Here is a 20,877-nt window from a genome sequence, read left to right as displayed (position 1 = left end):
GCACACAGTAAGTGTTCAATTATAAATGACTTTTATCACCGCTGTCGTGGGTATCTTCAAGCTTTCCCTCTCCCTCTCCCTCCCCCTCCGACCGCGGCTTCCTCCCCCGCAGGGCCAGCCCGTGACGTTAGAGCAGCCGCTGGCACAGACTTGAGTTTAATTGGAAACTCAAAGGAGATGGAAGGGGTGGGGGGCGGTGTTTGAAGCCCCTCCATCGAGTCCGGACGGACGCCCCGGGAACGTGGGACTGCCCGGCGGCGCCTCCCGCCCACCGCGGCTCCTGCTCTCCGACCGGATCGCACCCAGGAGGTCGCACCCAGGAGGCCGCTGCGGGAGTCTGGGCCCGGGAGGACGCGCGAGGTACGAACGGGTCGGGCGAACGCCACGCGCAGGGGAGCGACGGAGCCTTCTGAGCCCGAGGCCGGCCCGGCAGGGCCCAGCCGCCACGCCCACCGGGCCCGCGGGCCCCTCCCCAGCCCGCCGCCCTGCCTCGGCGGGACCCCGCGGCCGCTGCGCTCCGGAGCGCTGGGCCGGGCCGGGCCGGGCTGGGCTGCCGGCAGAGGGCGCGCGTCGGGGCTCGGGGGCGGGCGGGGGACTCCGCGGGAGGCGGGGCTGGGGGGGAGGATCCTGGGCCGCCCCCCGCCCGCCCGCCGGGAGCTCGGGACACCCAGGCGGGAGCTGGCGCTGCCCCCTGCGCGCTCCGCCCGCTCGGCGCACGGCTCCTACCTGTAGAGTCCGGGCGCCCCCTCGGCGGGCACCTCGCCTTTCCCGGCCCGCGGACACCGCCCGCCCCGCTGCCCGCGTCTCGAACAGGCGGCGCTGGGACCCCGGGGCAGCGCCAGGCTCGCAGCTGGTGACATGTAGCCGCCCCCGGCTTCAGCCTCGGAACCTGGGCGCCCTCCTGCCTGGAAAGTTTGGGGCTGGGCGCCATGGCCAAGAGCAGCTCCCTGAATATCCGCGTGGTGGAGGGCCGGGCGCTGCCCGCCAAGGATGTGTAAGTGTCCCCGGGGCGGCTTGGGGGCGAGGGGCGCACCGAGCGTGGCGTGGGGCGGGGGTTGCCCATTTCGGATGCCAGGGCGGGCCGGCGACGGGGCGGTGGGTCCTGTCTGTCTCTGCTCTGGTATTGGGGCAGGTCCACGTGTGTGGGGAGAGGCCCCATCTCCACCTCTGTGCTGGTGGGAGGGGAAGCTCAGATGGTGCTCTCACCCCCCGCGGAAGGGTGGGGGTCTTTGCTCCTGGGATGCATTACAGCGGGTCTTGCCGCGCTGAAGAGAGGATCAGATCGTTGGATTGTGTCAGCACGGGGGAGCCGATGGGCTGGGGGGCTGGGGGGACTCTTCCTGAGCCCAGGCAGGTGTTGGAGTAGGGCTTCTCCAAGGCTGGAGAGGAGTCCCAGTATTCCCCTGTAGGCATCTGGTGTTTCGGTATTTGCAGTGTCACCAGGTGGCCCCACCGTTCAGGCTTGGGGGGAACCTGGGGTCCTCTTGCCCCAAAGCCCTGAGCACCCCAGTCTGGAGGCTTCCAGCCCACTCAGGAGGCAGAGCCACTGTTAAGGGCCAACTCCCCGCTGCAGCCCCTTCCCAGCCAGCTGTCATGAGAGACCCCCTGGGCCAGTCCCTGGCTGTCCATCCCCCAGGGCGGAATCAGCACTTGCTGAATCAGCAGAAGGGGGAGGGGGTGGTCCTTCTCCAGTTTGGCCTGGAGCCCAGAAGGGGCTCTGAGGGTGTCAGCATGCAGGACAGGTGTGTGGGATCCTTGGCAGGGTATTTGCTGTGTGACCTTGAACCTGGTCATCTCTGGGCCTTGGTTCCCCAATCTGGACAGCAAGAGCTCTGGAGAGGAGTCTCCAAGCCCCACTTGGCTGTGAGACTGGGGGGCCGTTAGCATTTACCCCGTGCCCAAGGTGAGCAGCGACATGGATGCTGAGACCTTGCTCAGGTCGCGGTGGGGGCTTAGTGCTGCCCTGACCCCCATGTGGGCCCTGCTGGCTCCCAGCGCTGAGCTCTGTCAAGGGGGGAGCTGCTTGGAGGAGTTTTAGGTCCCCCCCTCCCCATCAGCCAACCTAAATAAACATGTTCTTGAAAGAAAAGCAGAGAGCTTGCTGAGTGAAGGCAGCATCTGGACAAGCTCCCTGCCACCGTCTTTCTGAGATGCCCCCTCAGGGTACCCCAGAATCAGAGATTCAGAGCTGTCAAAGTGATGGGATCAAGGTGCAGCTGGGGGTGGGGGGAAGGGAAGCTCCCATGAATTGTCACAAATGTTCCCCGCCAATGCAGGTGGTGATGGTGGGGTGGAGTACGGGAATCCTGTATTTTGCGCATGATTGTTCTGCAAACCCACAACTTCTCTAATAAACAGGAAAAAAAAAGAAGTGGGCTTTCCACTTTCCAGAACATGGGCTTCCATCTCTATGGGCGCTGGCCCCTCCCCCAGTGCTGGACATGTCCTGGCCATTGGGGAGGGGGTAATGGTGGGTGTTTTCTGCATCTCTTATCCTCACCCCCCTAAGTTGTGGGGCCAGGTGAGCTATGAGAGGGGACATGTGAGGAGGCGGGTGTCATAAGACCCAACTGCAGTGGGGGGCGGATTCAGTCACCCTGCCTCAGTTTCCCTACACGTTAGCACCTTCCTTTACAGTGACTCTCCGCAGAGCAAGGTGGGACCTCCGTGAGCAGGGGGCTCTTAGGTGGGTGTGTTCCTTCTCTTCTCCAAGGGAAATGGCCCCAGCCTCTGCCTGGAACCTTGCCAGGTTTGAGGGACGTCAGGCCTGCCTAGCAGCTCATTGTAGAGTCATTCCTGTTGTTATTAGGGACAGGTGCTGTAAGTCACCGAGGCCTTGCTGCAAACATTTCCCGTGGTCCTCTTGGCATCTCCACATGACAAACGGGGAAACTGAGGCCCTGAGAGGCAGAGTCAGCTCCCCAGGGCCACACGTGTGGATTTGAGTCCTGACTGCTGCAACCACACAGACCAGATTGGGGAACGATGGCCAGGGGACCTGCTTTCCCACGCTTGGGCGGGGACAGGGGCCATGGGAGAGGCTGAGGGTCTGGAGGGGCAACCCCGCCTATCACCGTTGCCCATGCCCCATGGGAGCCTGATAAGGCTCTTGTGCGTCACAGCCCGGGAGTGACGTGGGGAGCCCGGATCCCAAGAGGGCTCGGGGACCAGGTGGGCTCAGCAGCAGGGGGCGAGTCCTGCTAGGCTCCCAGTCAATCTGCCCTTCCTTCTGCCGTTGGGGAAACTGAGGAATGGAATAACCACTTGAAGGTAGAGAACCCAAGAGAGAAATTAGGACCTGGGGGCTTACCTAGCCAGAGGAGTGGGGTGGGGGTGGGGGGAGGGGAAGCCCAGGTGTGGAAACTGAGGTTCATGGTCCAGTGGGTTTAGAGTGGAGTCTACAAGCGGAAACTGAGGCCTGGAGTACCACATAGAAGGGGGTTCGGGGCAGAACCCATGGAGATAGAGTATATCGCTCAGTCTGAGCAGTCCAGGGGTAGAAACCAGAAGGGGAACCAGAGGCAGTGGGGACCCAGGCAAAGGGGGCTGAGGGAAGGAATCCAGAGAGGGAAACTGAGGCAGCTCAGACCCAGCTGAGATTGGAGCTGGCCCTCGGTGCCAGCGTCCCTCTTTTCTGGAATCCCTGCAGTGTGTGAGTTTGTGGGTCTGTGATTCACCGAACAGAGAGGGTGGGGGCTGCGGCACAGCGGAGGGGGCCGCGTGGAGGGAGAGGCAGGGACTGGGGAGGCCTTGGTGAAGAGCGCGTGCCCCGAGCCCCATCCACCTGGACTCGGCCGTTACTCCCTGGGTGGCACGTGTCATCTCTTCCCCGAGCCTCTGGGGAAAGCAGTCAGCCATTCATTCACTCAGAACTACCTCTGTGGGGCTAGCTGCGTGGGAGCAGAGAGTGGGGGGTGGGGATAGGGTCGTGACCAAGACAGCCCCGCCCCCAAGGAGCCCCCAGCCCGGAAGTGGGGGGTGGTAGTCCCTAAACACAGAGAAATCGGGACTTGAGGTGCCCAGGGGAACTGGAGGGCAACTTTGGGCTGGGAGGTGTGGTCAGGGACGGGCTTTTGGAGGCTGCCGCGGAAGGAGCCAGCCGTGATGGGACCAGGGCCAGAGCCTCCCGGGCAGAGGCTGGACTGAGCTTGGTGGAACCCAAAGGGGAGCTCCTGCGAAGGGGCAGGGGTGAGGGTGGGAGAAGAGGAGGGGTTGGACAGCTTACTACTTACAGGGGACTCTTATTATGATGGGGGGATGGAGCTGGCTGTGGTCCACAGAGGGCTTGATGGCTACTCAAGGGCCTAAAGCGCATTCCTCTTGTTGGGTGAAGTTTGAGCTCGGGGTCCCCGGGTCTCTGCCTGTAGTTAGGGGGGCTGCTAAGGTCCATCCCTGCTGGGACTCGGGGAACGACTCACTGCATCCCCTACCCAGGGAGACTCCCATTGAAGTGAAACCTGGGCAGGACAGCGCTTACCCCAGAGGGTGTCAGGTGTGAGATGCTCTGGGGCCAGCCTGGACCCCTCCGGCCTCGGGTCATCTCATTGAATTCCCCCAACGGCCCTGGGGTGTGTGTGTTAATGTCATGCCCCATTTAGAGGGCAGAAAAACCGGGGGCCCAGAGAGGGGAGCTGGCTTGCAAGGTCACACAGCTAGGGGGCCTTGATGACCCCCAGCACATGCTCTTCCCCTGCCTTGAGTTTCCTGGAGCCAGGCCTCGAGCTCTCTGACCTCATGCCCCTCTTTGAAGTGGTGGAAGTCCAGGGAGGTGGCATGCGGTGCTTTGGGCATGTGGCGGGTGGGTCAGACACCTGGGGTCCTGCCTCCGCCCTGGACTTGTTGGGTGACCCTGGGCCAGTCCCCTGCCGTCTCTGGGCCTCTGTCTCCCCTCTCTGGACAGTGCGGGTGGATTAGGAGACGCTCGCCACGGCTGCCCCCAAAACCTGCCCTCTGGCCCCCTGTCCCCCTGTCCGCTAGGTCTGGGAGCAGCGACCCCTACTGCTTGGTGAAGGTGGACGATGAGGTGGTGGCCAGGTGAGCAGCAGAGACGCCGGGCGGGGAGCGAGGGGGGCAGGGGAGGGGCGCCCTCTGGACCTGGGAGCCCAGGAGCAGAAATTCACACTGAAGGGAGAAGCTGGGGTGGGGGCTATGCTTGGACTGAGCGGGGAGGGCGGTGGGCCCATGGAGGGTGCTGCGTGGCCTGGCCTCTCCGGGGCTGGACAGCTGCCAGCCCCTCTCCCACCCGGCCCCACCACCTGGCCAGGTACCCCCCGCTCTGGGCCTGCCGGCTCCCCGGGGCTGACTCAGCGGCTGCCAGCCTGAGCCTCCCGCAGTGGCCTCCCCGGGGGGCGGCATCTCACGCTTGGCTGGGCTGGCTGGTTCCGGGCCTGCCGGGTGCTGCGGGCCCTGGGGAGTGTGTGTGTGTGTGTGTGTGTGTGTGTGTGTGTGTGTGCACGCACTCAGCTGGCTGGTGTTGTGTGCATGCGGGTGTGTTGGAGGGCTGCTGTCAATACCTGTGATCACATGTGTGTGTCCTGTGGGTGTGCAGGCCTACAGATTCCCACGTGTGCACCCGTGTGTGTGTGTGTGTGTGTGTGTGTGTATGGGCGGCTTGCTTATTTGGGTACACGGGTTGGTGTGGACACGTGGGAGGATGTGAGCATGTTTGCTGTGTGAGTGAGTGTGGAAGGCGGGAGGGGTGGGCATCAGGCTTAGGCCATACTTGGCTCCCAGCCCCTCAGGCCGGGGGACGGGTGGGCAGGCGGCTGCGACTGCGGTTCCTATGGAGACAGCAGGATTCAGGATGCCCCTGAAGCAGATGCACAGGGAACCCGTGGGGGGTGGCTGGAGGTAGGATAAAGCTGCAGCACCCCCAGCTGAGCCCCCACTATCGTCCCCCCCATGCCCATGCTGCCCCCTGGCCACACTGCCCTGAAAGTCGCGGATCAACTTTCTGTGTAGCTCTGGGCTGCCGTCTGCCCCTCTCTGGTCTCTGGGGGGTGTCTTGGTTTAGAGGCCGGGAGACCTGCAGGTGCCTCCGGCTGGGAGAATGCTGGGGTGGGGGTTAGAGGGTATTTGGGAGGAAGCTCTGAGGGTCCAAGTGGTGCCCTGGGCTGGGTGTGTGTGGACTGGCTGGAGGATAGGTAGCCACAGGTATGTCGGGCGACTTCTGCAGCTAGAAGTTCGGGTGTGCCATCACTGGGCAAAGTGGGTTCTTTGTTCCCTGGTGAGTAAAGGGAAGAAAGTGAGTCTGTGGAGGTGTCTTGGAAGAGATGCTGTGTCTGTCTGTCTGTCTGGGCTTTTCTTGGTCCCCAGTCCTCCTGCATCTTCTCCCTTGCCTTACTACCTGCTGCAATACCCCCAGTGCTCTGACCCAAGCTGACCTCACGGCCTCCCAGGCCCTCTCCTCCTGACCCCAGCATCTTCCTCTTCCCCAAACTCACCAAGCTCGCTCCTGCCCCAGGGCTTTTGCATGTGCTGCTCCCTCTACCGCAAATGCTTTCCCTGCTCTTCCCACCCCCTTTGCTGACTAACACACTGCAGGAGGCCTTTCCTGGCCCCCATTCCCACCCCGAAGCCCCAGCCAGGTGCAGCCAAGCTAACCCTGATCCCAGGCCTCTCCGAGCCTCACACCTGGCAAGGGGGCTCTGTGTGAGTAGGGACCTGGGCGCCTGCGCGTCTGATTCCCTGCATCCAGCCTGGGCTCGGCACAGTCGGGGGAGTGTTTGTGGAGTGAATGAACGGGTGGAATTGTGTGTGTGTGTTGTGTGTCTGTCCCTGTGAATGTGTGCGTGCGTAAATGTGCATTTCTCTGTATGTCCATGTATCTCTATATGTGTAAGTATCTGTGGGTTTCCGTGTGTCTCCATGTTCTAGGCATTTCTTTTGTCTGTGTGTCTATTTATGTGAAGGTGTCTGTAGTCTCTGCACATGTGTGGATGTATCTCTGTCTTTCTAGAAACTTCTGAGTGTGCAAATGTGTATCTCAGTAAGTGTGAATGGATCTGTGAGTGTCTGTCTCAGGCTGTACTCCTAAGTGTGTGTGTGTGTTTGTGTGTGTGTGTGTATGTGGTGTATGTTTCTGTGCACCACCGTGTGTGTCTTTTGGTCTTTTTTGGTGTGTCCCTGGGTCCTTAGCTGTGTATTGGGTCCGCTGTGTGTGTGTGTGTGTGTGTGGAATTATGTGCATGTTGAGAATGTGTGTGTTTCGGCCCCTATGTGCACGTGTGTGTTTTGAGGTCCCCGGGTGTGTGTCTGTGTGTTTGTGCATGCACTGTGCCGAGGTCCTCTGGGTTTCTGGGAGCGTGCGTGCCTGGATCCCTCTGTGTGTATGTGTGGGGTGTGCGTGTACACGTGTGTGCGCGTCTCCAGCCCATGTGCGCGTGTCCACGGGCCCAGCCCCTGTGCGCGCTCCCGCAGGACAGCGACGGTCTGGCGCAGCCTGAGCCCCTTCTGGGGCGAGGAGTACACGGTGCACTTGCCCCTGGACTTCCACCATCTGGCCTTCTACGTGCTGGACCAGGACACCGTCGGGTGCGTGCCTGCGTCCGCTGGGGTGCGCGCGTTCACCCTGCCGCTGGGTGCCCAACCTCGGCCCTTGATGCCTGCCCCGACCTGCCACTGCCCCAGAATCGCCATGGGTGGGGTGGGCGTCCCTGCCGTGGCCTCACCTGCCGGCCCTCCTGCAGGCACGACGACGTCATCGGCAAGATCTCGCTGAGCAGGGAGGCGATTGCAGCTGACCCCCGAGGTGGGTGAGCGGCTCTGGCCCCCAGCCGGCAAGAGGGAGGAGAGGGTGGCTGAGTGGGCATCTGTGGGCACCTATAGCAAGGAATAAGGGAAGCACAGAACCTTCAGAGGGAAGTTATTTCTGTTGCTTATGGTTTTACTTTTCCATTTAGCTCATTTATTGAATGGTCTATTCATTTGCATAGTTCCATATTAAAAAGGCACGATGAGCAGTGAGACTCTCCCTTACACCCCAGCTATTCCATTTCCCTCCCGGATGTTGTCAGGTTCTTGCATGTCCTTCTCGAGGTATTTTAAACACATACAGGCGAATAAGAATAGTAATCACGGCAAACCTTTGTATACTGCTTGCTGTGTGCTGAACACATTCTCAGAGCTTTGCGTGCATCAGCTCACTCAATTATCATATGAACCCTATGAGGTAGGTACTCTTGTTATTCCCACTTTCCAGGTGAACAAACTGAGGCACAGAAGATTAAGTGGCTTCCCAAGATCACGAGCTATTAAGTGGCAGATGCAAAGCTTGAACTAAGGTTGTGTAGCTCCAGCCTCTTGACACTGCATTTATGTGTGCTTTCTGTTTACACATATGGACCCTGCCACACTCACTGTCCTGGACCTTGCCTTTTCACTTACATGTGAGTTGGAGATTTTCCATGAGCGCCCTCAGAACTTCCTCAATCACTTTATGACCACATGGTTCCCTGTGGTGTGCCACTGTTTAGTTGTCCAGTTTCCTATTGATGGGCACTTGGGTTAGGTTATAGTTATTTCCTAGTTCAAACAGTACTGCGGTGAACAGCCTTGTACAACTGTGATTTCACACAGTATACGAGTTATATCAATCAGTGAGGCAAATTCCCAGACCTGGATTTGCTGGATCACGGAGTACCTGCACTTACATGTTTAATAGCTATTGTTAAATTACCCTCCATGGGGGAGATACCCATTTATCCACCCCATGTATTTTTCAACAGTTGTCAGACTTTTTGATCTTATATGCGTTAGGGGAAATACTGCCTCTTAATGTAGGTTTATTTTGTGCTTCTCCTTGGGTGAGGTTGAAACTATTTTTATATAATTAACAGTCACTTTAATTCCTTTCCTTCCCATTGTCTATTTCTATCATATGTGCATTTTTTTCGAATTGGGTTGTTTGCCTTTTCTTATTGATTTCTTGGAGCTCTTTACATATTAGGGAAATAAAACCTTTGTGAGATGAGCTGCAAATATGTTTTCTTTTTATGTTATATTTTGACTTTGCTTATCATTTTTCCATGTATAAAATTATTTTATTTTTCTGTAGTCAACTTCATAATTTTTTGTCTTTTTGGCTCTTAATTTTCTGTCATACCTTAAAAGAGCTTCCCAACTCTAAGACCATTTCTTTCTGCATGAATCCTTTCAGCAACAATTTGTTTCTCTTTCTTTCTTTCCTTCCTTCCTTCCTTCCTCCCTTCCCGTTTAAGTCTTTGATCTACTTGAAATTTATCCAGATAATAAAGTATGGGGTACAGGTTGGACTTTATTATTATTTCTTGTCTAGATGTCTGCTAGTTGTCTCAACACCATTTATTGAATAATGTATCTTTTTCATCATTGGAAATTAATTCAGAACCTACTATATGCTAATCATCTTAATAAGTGCTTCTATTTAATGACAGCTTACTATGTGCCAGGCACAGTGCTAAGTGCTTTACATTTAATTCTCGCAATGCCCCATGAGGTGGGCACTATAATAATCTTCAATTTATGGCCAATGGGAGAGGCGAGGTGCCTTGGCTGGAAGTCGCAGAGGTAGGACTTGAGCCCAGGCTGTGCCTCCAAAGTTTGTGTCCTTAACCTGCCCATTACATTTTTTCCACTGTGGCTCAAACATCCACTCCAGGGGGTGGAATTACATTAACGAAGTATGATGCCTGGCTTCAAGTGGTGTATGGACTAGGTAGGAAAACAAAACACACTCACATAGAACAGGGAAAAGCAAAGGAGGAAATTGTTCATGTGTCTGCAGCTATGTAAGGCACTTTTGACTTTTAGAACAAGGCCAGGATGGAAGCATGGGGGTGGGGATGTGGGATGTGACTGGCATGGCTGTGGATGAGGAGAAGGACGTGAAGGCTAGTGTAGTCAAGGAGGGCATCTTGGAGGAAGGGCGTTTATTCTTACAGGTGCTTCTGTAAATATATGAAGAATCTCTATGGGTTCTCATCCAGAAGTAGAAGGCCAAGCCAGGTGGAGTATTTGGTGGGAGCTGATTAGGGAGGGTCTTAGGTGCCAGACCAGAGTCTGGATTTTCTTCTGGAAGCACTAGGGAGCCATTGATGGTCACTGAGTGAGACAGTGAAGAGATGGGAGCCATATTATTGGAAGATGGAGTAGCAGGAGAGACTGGATGTATTTTAATTATTTTAAATGAAATATTATTTTGCAGATGCTGAATTGTAGTGAGGCAAGAGTGGATGTGCGAGATAAGTTAAGAGTCTTGCAATAATGTAGTGAGAGAAACCTGATAGCATCTTGGACAGAGGGTATCAGTAGAGATAGAAGCAAGGTGGGACTGCCACTTCCAGCAGCAGGGTCTTCAGAAGGACCCTCCTACTATGTGACAGCAAGATCCTGAACTAATCAGTTTCCTAATATGTTGCTGGACTTGCTGTAAAGCAAGAAAATTCCTCAGTGTTCCCTATACCCCTCCACAAATCATGATCTAAAACTTTACAGGGAGTGGTGGGCAAAAAGAAAAGGGGTAAGATAAGAGTTCCCTGAAAGCAAATGTCAATATTAATTCTACAATTAACAAACAAGACCAAAACTTAGGTTAGGTATAAAGTAGATATTGCTGAACCTGAGAATTTCCCATTAGGCTGTGCCACTCAGAGGGTCCCACAATAAGCAACCATCGCTTATCTCCGGAGATAAGCACCCTCAGTGTGGGTTTCCGACAGAGTAAGAGCAAACAAATAAGAGTTCATAATCAAAAGTCACCACACACGGGCAGGCCACAGTGGCTCAGCAGGTAAGAGTGCTTGCCTGCCATGCCCAAGGACCCGGGTTCAATTCCCAGTGCCTGCCCATGTAAAAAAAAAAAAGTCACCACACATACAAGGAAAAAGGCCACTATGAGCAAGGTGTTTCCATCAGAAACAAAGAAAGAACAGATTTAGACCTGTAAAGACTTTACATTTTGTAATTTTGATGTAAGGCCTAAAAAATCAAATATTTCAAGAAGTAAAAGATGTAATCACAAGAAAGAGCTATCAAGAACAGTCTGTCAAAAAAGGCAGATTTGAAAAAAGAAACAAAACATTGAGATAAAAAGTGCAGTTGTTGGAATTTAAAACCAAGCAGCCGAGTTAAACAGCAGGCTGGTGTTGGCGCGGGAGCGCGTGTCAGTGAGCTGGAATAGACGTCTGAGGGAATTCATCAGACTTCAGCTCAGAGAAACAAGGGGGCGGAAAATTTGAAAGAGAAGTTCAGAGCCATACAGATAATTGAGAAGTTCTAACATTCGTGTCCCTGGAGTCCCAGAAGAAGAGAATAGAAAAGAAATTGGAGAACACGAAAATTTTTTTTTAATGTGGACTAGAATTTTCCAGAACCAAAGATAAGGCAAGATGTACTCATTAGAGGAAGCACAATCTATACTAAATAAGGTGTAAAAGAAATCATCCTTTCCTATACACATTGTGACGAAACTGTAAAATACAAAAGACGCTGTCTTTAAAATGAGACAAAAGATAGACCACTTAGAAAAGAGCCACAAGTAGGTTGAACGCTGACTTCCCAAAAGCAACAATAGAAGGCAGAAGCCAGTGGAACAATATCTTTAAAGAGAGAAACATGCGACGGAGGGAATTGACCGATTCAGGCAGGGGGAATGGCCTAGGCTAAAGCTCAGAGGTGAGAATGCTCTAGAGTTTTGGAGGGGAGGGTAGGCCAGGACTAAAGATGGCGGGCTTTATATGTCAGGCTGAGGAGTGTGACCTCTGTCACTATAGTGTGTGGTTAAGAGCGTGGGCCCTAGAGCTCTACTTCAGGTGTTCAAATCCCACCTCTGTCATTCTCCAGCTGTGGGATCAGGAGCAAGGCTCTTCCCTTCTTGTGCCTCATTTTTTCTCAACTGGAAAAGGGAATAACTACCTACACCAGAAAGTCAACTTGAGAAGTCAGTGACTTGATGCATTTGTAATTGTAACTGAATTTTTAAGTTAACACAATGCCAAGTACATGGTAGGTGCTTCATAAATATCAGTGCCTGTGCCTGCCAGGGATTGACAGCTGGATCAACCTAAGCCGTGTGGACCCAGATGCGGAGGTGCAGGGGGAGGTCTGCCTGGCGGTGCAGATGCTGGAGGGTGAGCAGGGCCGCTGCCTCCGCTGCCACGTACTCCAGGCCAGGTAGGGTCATGGGGATGGGGGGCTGCCTGAGAATGAGCAGGGATCCCTTGTGTTCTCCCTGCTGCCCTGGCCTTCGGGACCTCCTCACTCCAGGAGCACTTCTGGACTCACAACCAGAATCTGAGCTCACCAGGTTGCAAGCTCCCAGGGGGTAGAGCACCAGCAAGATTCCTTGTTGGGTCCCCAGTGACCAGGAACTATGGGCCGGACATTGAGGATGGCCAGCTAGATGAGATGTGAAAGGATATTCATCAAATTCATACTGGCTTAAGTGGAAGAGCTTATTTATTGGTTCATCTGACTGACAGGAGTTTCAGGTATGGCTGGATCCAGGAGCACAAATAGTGACAGCAGGAATCTCTGTCTCTGTCTTTTAGCTCTGCTGTCCTCTGTGTTAGCTTCATTCTCAGGCAGCCTCTTCCCAAGTTGGGGCAAAGATGGCCCCAGCAACCCCAGTCTGGCATCCTACCAATTGAGCAGTTAGAGCCGAAAAAGATGGCCTATTGCTCTACCATTTCCAAGCAATGTCCTAGGACAAATTCTTACTGGTGCAATATGGGGCACTTGACCATCTCTGAAGCAATTACTGACAGATAGGTCAGGCCTGAGTCATGAACCCATTCCTGAGTAGAGTGTGGGTTCAGCCCACTTAAGTTACATGCCCCAAAGAAGAATCAGAAGCAGGACAGATGTGGGACCAGCAAAATCCCCAGGAGAGCCTCCAGGGACATCCATCTCCCCCACTGCAGGCTCATCACTCTGCAATCCCCTGCTCCCCTTATTAGCTCTCCCAGCATTCTACTCCCTTCAAGATCTCCACCCTTTTATCCCTTTCATTTCCGTGTTCCTCTTTCTGCCTGTTTTTTTCATACTTCATTCCCCAGCCCTCACTTTTTGGCCAACCCTCACCCAGGTTGGGGAGGATCTCTATTTCTAGCATGCTGTGTGACATTAAAGCCCTTCCTTGCCCTCTCTGGGCCTCTCCCCACCACCTCCAGATTTCTGTCCCCAGGCTTGGCCCCAGATGGGGCCCCCTGGCCTCTGGATGAAGGAGAGCAAAGGGGCCAGGAAACAGGCAAAAGGGCTCAGAATGGGGCAGGACCTCCTTGTGTGCTTTGTGCCCATGTCTGCCTCCCCCCCACCAACCCCAGCCACAAGGCTGTGCCGGATCCTTGGAAGCAGAAGAGGGACCAATTGCTGTCGCTTAGCAACTGGACCAGCTCCTAGGAAACCAAAGAAGGCTTTGGATGCTGATCGGGGTGGGAGAGGAACAGGAGGAGGAAGCAAGCAGCCCCAGGGGAGGGTGCCCCTGAATTTGGGGGACCTTGGGAAGGAGGAATGGAGTGAGTATTTTGAGCTGTCATAGCAACCAGAGGCAAGGGGTCCCTACCTCGGGCTTTTCCTTGGGTATTAGGCAGGGTATGGGCATTATTGTGTGCTGAATGAATGAATGAATGAATGAGGTGAGCACTCGCTACCTGCCAAGTGCTATGCTAAGCCCTTAACACACATCATCTCATTTAAGCCTTGACCTTGTGAAGTTGCTCATGGTTGCACCGATTTTCCAGATGAGTAAAACTGAGGCTCAGAAAGGTGAAGTGACTTTTCCCAATGTCACTCAGACAATGAGCGGCAGAGCCAGGCTTTGAACCCTGGCATCTGTTCTCCGTCCAGAGGCTCCAGGGAAGCTGAGTCTCCCTTTCCCTTTCCCCCGGTGTCTTCACTTGCTGAGCTTTGTGATGTGGGCCTTGCCGTTTCTGTGCCTCAGTATCCTCATCTGGAAAATGGGGGCATACCAGTGTCCCCCTTAGCTTAGTTGTGAGGCAGCAGGAACATACTGGGCAGGGCCAGTGCCCCTTGCTGGCCCTCTGTGATGGAGCAGTTGCCTTGGAAACCAGTGGCATTTGAATGATCTACCCAAACCTCCCTCCTCCACCTCCCTTGACGTCTTGGTCCCTGAGTCTTCTGTCACCTTACCCCTTTCCCTGATCTGTTCCCAGAGACCTGGCCCCCCGAGACATCTCTGGCACATCCGATCCATTTGCACGGGTGTTTTGGGGCAGCCAGAGTTTGGAGACCTCGGTGAGTCGAGCTGGGGAGGTGAAGCTGGGAAGGGAGGTTGTCCAGTGGCAAGGGCTGGTCCCCAACAGCTCTTTCCCTCACGGGCCACACCCCTCCTCCCCAGACCATCAAGAAAACGCGCTTCCCATACTGGGATGAGGTGCTGGAGCTGCGGGAGACGCCAGGGGCCCCGTCCCCACTGCGGGTGGAGCTCTGGGATTGGGACATGGTGGGCAAAAATGACTTCTTGGGCATGGTGAGTCTCCTCCTTCCTCCAACACCCTCTGTGGCTCCCTAGGGCTTCTCAAGAGGGAAAGAAGGGGGAGATGGGCTGGGCTTCCCACGGTTTCTTGGGTCTGGGAAGGGTGGGTGTGGAGGCTGCCTGCTCAGGTTCCCCAGGATTCCAGGACTGCCTTGGTCTGGGTGACGAAGCCCCATTGCTCCAGGGAACAGGTGAGGAGACGGGCTCCCAAAGGTGCGGGGACCTGCCCGAGGTCACAGGGTGAGCCCAGATTCTCATTCTGGGACAAGAGTGCCAAGGTCAGCCCCGGGCTAAGCGCTTCTCCAGCATAAGCTGATTTTCCTTCTCTCACGACCCCCCTCTGAGCTAGGAGTTTTGTAATTCCTATTTTACAGATGGGAAAGGTAAGGTTCAGGGAAGCCAAGTGGCTTGCTTGAGGTCATGTGACTAAGGAGTAGCACAACCAGATTCTGGCTGTACAGCCTAAATCCTAAACGCCTATCCTGGAGGCACTGGGTTCAAAGCTTTTCTTTTGGAGCCTTAGTCCCCCCCCCCCCAAAATGGGCAGGATTGTCTCACATAAATAGTAGATGTGAAAGTGACTGTAGAATTAAGACTGGTATTTCTTGAAAAAGAAGCAAGATTAGAGCAAATAAAAAAGGTGTGGCCATGCTTTGCTGGTTGGAATGCAAAATGGTGCAGCTGCTTTGGAAAACTGACAGTTTCTCAAAAGATTTACCATATGACCCAGCAATTCCATTCCTACGTATACACCCAAGGGACATGAGAATGTTATGGTCACACAAAAAAGGTTGTATTAGATTGTTCAAAGTGGCCCCAAAGTGGAAACCACCCAAATGTACATCAACTGATGAAGGGATAAATAATGCAGTCTCTCCATGCAATGGGAATATTATTCAGCCATGAAAAGCAGCGCAGCACCCATACATACTATGATATGGTGAGCCCTGCAAACATGACTCTGAGTGAAAGCAGCAGCACAAAGGACCACACACTGTATGATCCCTCTATGCAATGTCCAGAATATACAACAGCTCTAGAAACAGAAAGTGGATTAGGTTTGTCAGGAGCCAAGGACAGGAGGAAAAAGGGACAGAGGCTGCTAATGGGTAGAGGCTTTTCTGGGGGGAGGGGAGGTGTGAAAATGTTCTGAAATTAATGGTGATGGTTACACAACTCTGTGAGCAAACTAAAAGCCACTGATTTGTACACTTAAGTAGGTGGATTATATGATATGTGAAATATATCTCAATAAAGCCGTATTAAAAGAAAAAACAGAGACCTCTTTTTTAAAAAATATTTTTATTGAGATATCTTCACATGCCATACAGTCCACCCAAATTATTCAATCAGTGGCTCACACTCTCATCACATAGTTGTCTATACATCACCATGATCATTTTTAGAACATTTGCCTCACTCCAGAAAAAGAGATAAGGAGAGAAAGAAAAAAAAAAAACCCGTACATCCCATATCCCTTACCCCTCCCTCTCGTTGACCACTAGTATTGCAATCTACCCATTTTTTTTTTAATTAGGGGCTTATTTTGATAGATGGAATTTGTGTCCCTAAACAGAACTGAAAATACCCCCCATTTCAAACATGGTTGAGTCCCAGTTCTGCCTCTAGCAGCTGTGTGACCTTGGGCAAGTTGCTGTACCTCTCTGAGCCTGTTTGCATGGCTGTAAATTGGGACCCCTGGAAGACTGAGGATGGGAATATCGTCATTGTTGTGTGGTTGGAATACAGTAAGGGAGGGAAGGGTACCCCAGGCAGACCACGCAGCCCTCTTTGGGTAGGTATTGGAGCTTTTCTTCCGGGGATGAGTGGGGCAGGGCGGGGCTGAACTGGCGGCCTCTGTGCTCTCCCATAGGTGGAGTTCCCCCCTCAGGTTCTGCAGCAGAGTCCACCCAATGGCTGGTTCCGCCTCTTGCCCTTTCCCAGACCCGAGGAGGATTCTGGGTAAATGTGGGGGGGGGGGGCTGAGGAGGGGAACAGGCTGGAACCTTGCTGGGTACCATCCTAGCTTGCGGGGAGGTCCTTCTGGGGCCCCGCCAGCCTACATCCTCTCACCATGCCACTTCATTCTCTCATTCAATCATTCATTCATACCCATATTCATTTAATGTGTTTGCTGAATGTCTCAGTGTGTCCAGATGAGTTGGCCTGTCACCCATCCTCCTGTTTGCACGTGCCCATGTCAGTTCACACTAGCTGATGTGTGCTCAGAACTTGGGTCTTGCCGCACCTGGCTGTACCTGGCCACATTGTCCATTCCTATACCTACATGCTTACACTGGTCACATCTTTCCCCATTGTCCACACTTGCTCACACTGTCTACACTTGTCCATTCCTGTTTACACCTGTCAATACCTGGCCACACCTGTTCATGTTATCCTACTTGCCCATTCCTACTGATCTGCCTGTACCTGTTCATACCTGTTCATACAGGACACACCTGTTGACCCCTGGCCACCCCTGACCCATTTTGCACATATCCATGCTCCTTACCCACCTCTGCACCTGCCTATCTTGGACGTCCACACCATGCCATACCTACTCATCCTCCTCCACCTGTGCTCTGCCCCGAGCAGGGGGAGCCTGGGGGCCCTGCGGCTGAAGGTGCGCCTGACCGAGGACCGGGTCCTACCCTCCCAGTACTACCAGCCGCTCACGGAGCTGCTCATGAAGTCCGTGCTGGGGCCAGGAGAGGTGGGTGCATCTGGCAGCAAGTCCCACTGGGGAGGTGCCCGCCTCCCTCTGCCTCAAGGAGCCTTTTCTGGGCTCTCGTGTTGGGGTCCCTGGGCTCTAGGCCACCACCCCTGCCTCCTGTCCCCTCCCAGGAGGACACTGCCAGCCCCTTGGCCATACTGGAGGAGCTGACCTCAGGGGACTGTCGCCAGGACCTTGCCACCAAGCTGGTGAAGCTCTTTCTCGGCCGGGGCCTGGCTGGGCCCTTTCTGGATTATCTCACCCGGCGTGAGGTGGCTCGGACCAGTGAGTTGCCTGCGTGATGCCCAGATACCATTCCCCAAAGAGCAGTCTGCCAATGGGGGTGGAGGTGGATAAGGGGAGGCCTCATGCAGAGGCAGGGGCTCCTGTGGGGGAGGGGGGTCCCTACAATATCCATCCCCAGCCAGCGCTGGGAGCCCAGGCCAGGCCTCAAGCCCTGGCTTTGCTACTCTTGAGCTGTGCTGTGTGACCTCAGGCAGCTTACTTAACCACTCTGGGCCTCTGCTCTGTGAAGAAGCAGAACCTTGCAGAGTTCCCCATTTCCTGTCCTCCCAGCCGACCCCAACACCCTCTTCCGTTCTAACTCATTGGCATCCAAGTCGATGGAACAGTTCATGAAGGTGAGCAGGCGAAGGTTTGGGGGGACCAGGTGGTCACTTCTTGGAAGGGCCCCACTTCCCCGTGCTTTCCGAGCCCCCGGCGCCTCAACAGCCTCCAGTGGCACTGGTGGCTGGCCTGGCCCCGGGATTCCCTGGAGCCCCACACTGGGTGTCCCCCACACTCCCAGGCCAGCCCTGGGGCACACCCTGAGCTTTCCCTGCGTGGTCCCCCAGCCCTAGCTCACGGGTCCCCCCCTGGCCTCGCCCCCACCTGCAGCTGGTGGGCATGCACTACCTGCATGAGGTCCTGAGGCCAGTGATTACCCGCATCTTCGAAGAGAAGAAGTACATGGAGCTGGACCCGTGCAGGATGGAGCTGAGCCGGGCCAGGTGAGCGCAGCTGGGCTGGGGGGGACCTGTCTTCCGTTGCCTCTTGCCCACAGGAGTCTCATCGGGCTGGGGCCACACTGACTGCACCCCTCCCCCCACCGCTGCCTCAGCCTGGAGCACGGCTGCTCAGGGGCCCCCCAGAGCCTCCCATGGCAGCGCCTGGCCCCTTAGGCTTCAGGCTGCAACTGTGACGGGCGGGCCTCTGAGACCTGCTCCCTGGGTTCAAATCCCAGCTCTGCCACCCCCTGGCTGGGCGGGTTCCTTTCCCTTCTGTGCCTCCGTTATTTCCCGTCATGGGCCTTCTGATGCTTACATGGTAGGAGAATTGAGTTATTTATGGTGAGACGTTGGTTATTTTTATGTTGGTTATGCCTGGTGAGAGTGGGAGGGGCAGGGCGGTGACTGGGGGCGAGTCCATGCTTCCCTGGACTCCCCCCTCTGCACAGGACGGGCCGCTCCCTGGGGCATCCGAGCTGGGTGCTGGGCCATCCTTTGGGGACAGCACTGGGGATGGGAGAGGGTCTTTCCTTCACTCCGGGCCCTGCCACCTGGAGGTTGGCGTGGCGGCCCCCCTTTTACAGGGGAGGAAACAGGCCTCAGAGAGGGGAGGTCATCTGCCTAATGGCACACAGATGGGATTTGAACTCAGGATTGAAAAGACAGGCAGAGTCTGTGAAACTCGGAGGCAAGGGCTCTTCCTAACACACCTGGCAAAGATGGAGAGATTACAGGGCTCCTGCCGGGGCATCTGGGGACCTGGGCAGGACAGGACAGGGTAGCAGGCGGGCTCTGGAGTTGGCAGTTCTGCATTCTAATCTCAGCTCTGCCATCTGTTTGCAAGGTAGCTTCTCCGACCCTCAGTTTTCACGTCTGTTAAATGGGAACACCAGGCTCCTTAATCCATTGAGTTTGGATCAGATGATACAATGCAGGGAAGGCAATCAGTCCTGGACTCAGCCTGTTGGGGCTGAGAAGCCCCCCACTTCCCCCCTTTGCTCCCATGGAGTTCACAGTCTGGGGGTGGGTGAGACAGACCCTACGCTTTTAAATAAAGGGATCAAGATCACTGCAGAGAGATAACAGCTATTCCTTCACCCATTTGATGAAATAATTGTTGGCCCCTCCTTGGTGTCCACACTGGGCTGGGCACTGAGGATGCCGCAGGGAGCAGATGGATACAATTCCCTCCCCTGGGGGAGACAGATAACGAAAAGCTGAAGAGGAAGGTAAAGCAGGGAAGGGGATGGGGAGTGCCAGGGGGCAGGGGAGGGGGTTGCCATATTCTGCAGGTGGTCTCGGGGACACTTCACAGAGAAGTGGACACTTAGGCAAAGACAGGAAGGAGGTGAGGGCAGGAGTGCTGTGGAGGGCCCAGGCAGGGGGAGCTGCCAGTGCAAAGGCCCTGAGGCAGAAGTGTACGGGGCAGGACCATGGGGAAAATGCAGGGACCCAGGGGCTGGGAAGGTGACCGGTGGGGGAAGGGTGGCCTCTTCGAGGAGGTGACCTTTAAGCTGACCGTGCAGGTCAGAGGGTCACAGGCAGAGGGCGCAGCGTCCCCAAAAGCTCTGTGGTAGCAATGAGCTAGGTGTGCTGGGACAGCAGCTCAGAGCCCTGTGGGACGGCAGGAGCGGAGGTTGCAGAGGTGGCCGGGGAGGGTGGGGGCCAGCAGGAGGTCTGAGCTGCAGGCGCCGAGCCCTCCGGCCCAGTCCCCAGCCATACCCATGTGCTCTCCCAGGAGGATCTCCTTCAAGGGCGCACCCTCAGAGCAGCACGTGCGGGAGACCAGCCTGGGGCTGCTGACTAGCTACCTGGGGCCCATCGTGGATGCCATCGTGGGCTCCGTGGGCCGCTGCCCGCCCACCCTGCGCCTCGCCTTCAAGCGGCTGCGGTGGCGCGTGGAGGAGCGCTTCCCCCAGCCGGGGTACCAGGTGGGTGCGGTCGGCCTGACGCTCCCTGGGACAATGGGGAGACTGAGGCTGGGCAGGGACAGTGGCTTGGCAGGACAGAGGAGGGACCAGACCTGGGGCCACCCGCCCAGAAGCCCTCTGTGTCCTGGCAGAGGTGGGGATGGCACTCCCGGCAAGGTCTGGGACCCAGGGCTATTCACAGTTAATAAGCATAATAGTATACAGCCCTTGTCCTACACGCTTTACGTGTCTATCACCTCGTCTAAGCTTCCCAGGAGGTGGAACTGGTAATATTTCCATTTTACAGAGGCCTGGGGAGGTAAAGTCACATGGCACACCCAGGCAGTCTGACTCCTGAGTCTGTGCTCATAACCACCAAATAATAGGGTCTGGCACAAGGAAAGTGCTTCTTAAATTCCCTTTATTATAGAGCGAGACAGACGGACAGACACGCTGACCTGACACACAGTAGATGCTCAGGGAGAGACAACAAAAATAAAACTTGAAATCTAAGTCCCTGCATGCGCTTTCCTAACATCAATACACCGGTTGAAAACTCAGATGCTGTGGGCGTGGGCCGGTGAATAGAAGCAGGTGAGGCTGGGGCGGTAGGGAGCAGTGTGGACTGCAGTAAACTGACTGCACAAAGCCTACCAAAGAGGGCAGCTCCGAATAATTATTGCCACATAGGAGTGGGGGCCCGGTATTGTCAGATCTTCTGAACTTTTTCTTTTTTGAAGCCAATATTCTGGATTTTATGTGCAGACTCTCATT

The 20,877-nt window shown here is 55.2% G+C and overlaps 1 protein-coding gene across 2 annotated transcripts in view; it reads left to right on the top strand.

The window, feature by feature from the left end:
* Positions 1-650: 650 nt before the first annotated feature.
* The window catches only part of RASAL1 (RAS protein activator like 1), a 30,961-nt gene continuing 10,734 nt past the window's right edge, over positions 651-20,877 (top strand). Inside the window, exons 1-13 of one of the 2 annotated variants that reach the window (XM_077159897.1) lie at positions 651-994; positions 4,978-5,034; positions 7,420-7,533; positions 7,689-7,750; positions 12,021-12,150; positions 14,151-14,232; positions 14,336-14,467; positions 16,347-16,435; positions 17,069-17,186; positions 17,318-17,471; positions 17,763-17,827; positions 18,084-18,196; positions 19,932-20,124. In XM_077159897.1, coding sequence (XP_077016012.1) covers positions 930-994; positions 4,978-5,034; positions 7,420-7,533; positions 7,689-7,750; positions 12,021-12,150; positions 14,151-14,232; positions 14,336-14,467; positions 16,347-16,435; positions 17,069-17,186; positions 17,318-17,471; positions 17,763-17,827; positions 18,084-18,196; positions 19,932-20,124 — 1,374 coding nt within the window. In that variant the 5' untranslated portion in view covers positions 651-929. Of the gene's footprint in view, positions 995-4,977; positions 5,035-7,419; positions 7,534-7,688; positions 7,751-12,020; positions 12,151-13,445; positions 13,494-14,150; positions 14,233-14,335; positions 14,468-16,346; positions 16,436-17,068; positions 17,187-17,317; positions 17,472-17,762; positions 17,828-18,083; positions 18,197-19,931; positions 20,125-20,877 lie in introns of those variants that run through there. The other variant, XM_077159898.1, reaches the window with a different exon arrangement.

The sequence above is a fragment of the Tamandua tetradactyla genome, chromosome 5 (assembly GCF_023851605.1).
Source record: "Tamandua tetradactyla isolate mTamTet1 chromosome 5, mTamTet1.pri, whole genome shotgun sequence".
NCBI lineage: Eukaryota > Metazoa > Chordata > Mammalia > Pilosa > Myrmecophagidae > Tamandua > Tamandua tetradactyla.
The sequence above is the reverse complement of the archived record's forward strand: the minus strand, read 5'-3'. Positions and strand labels throughout refer to the sequence as shown.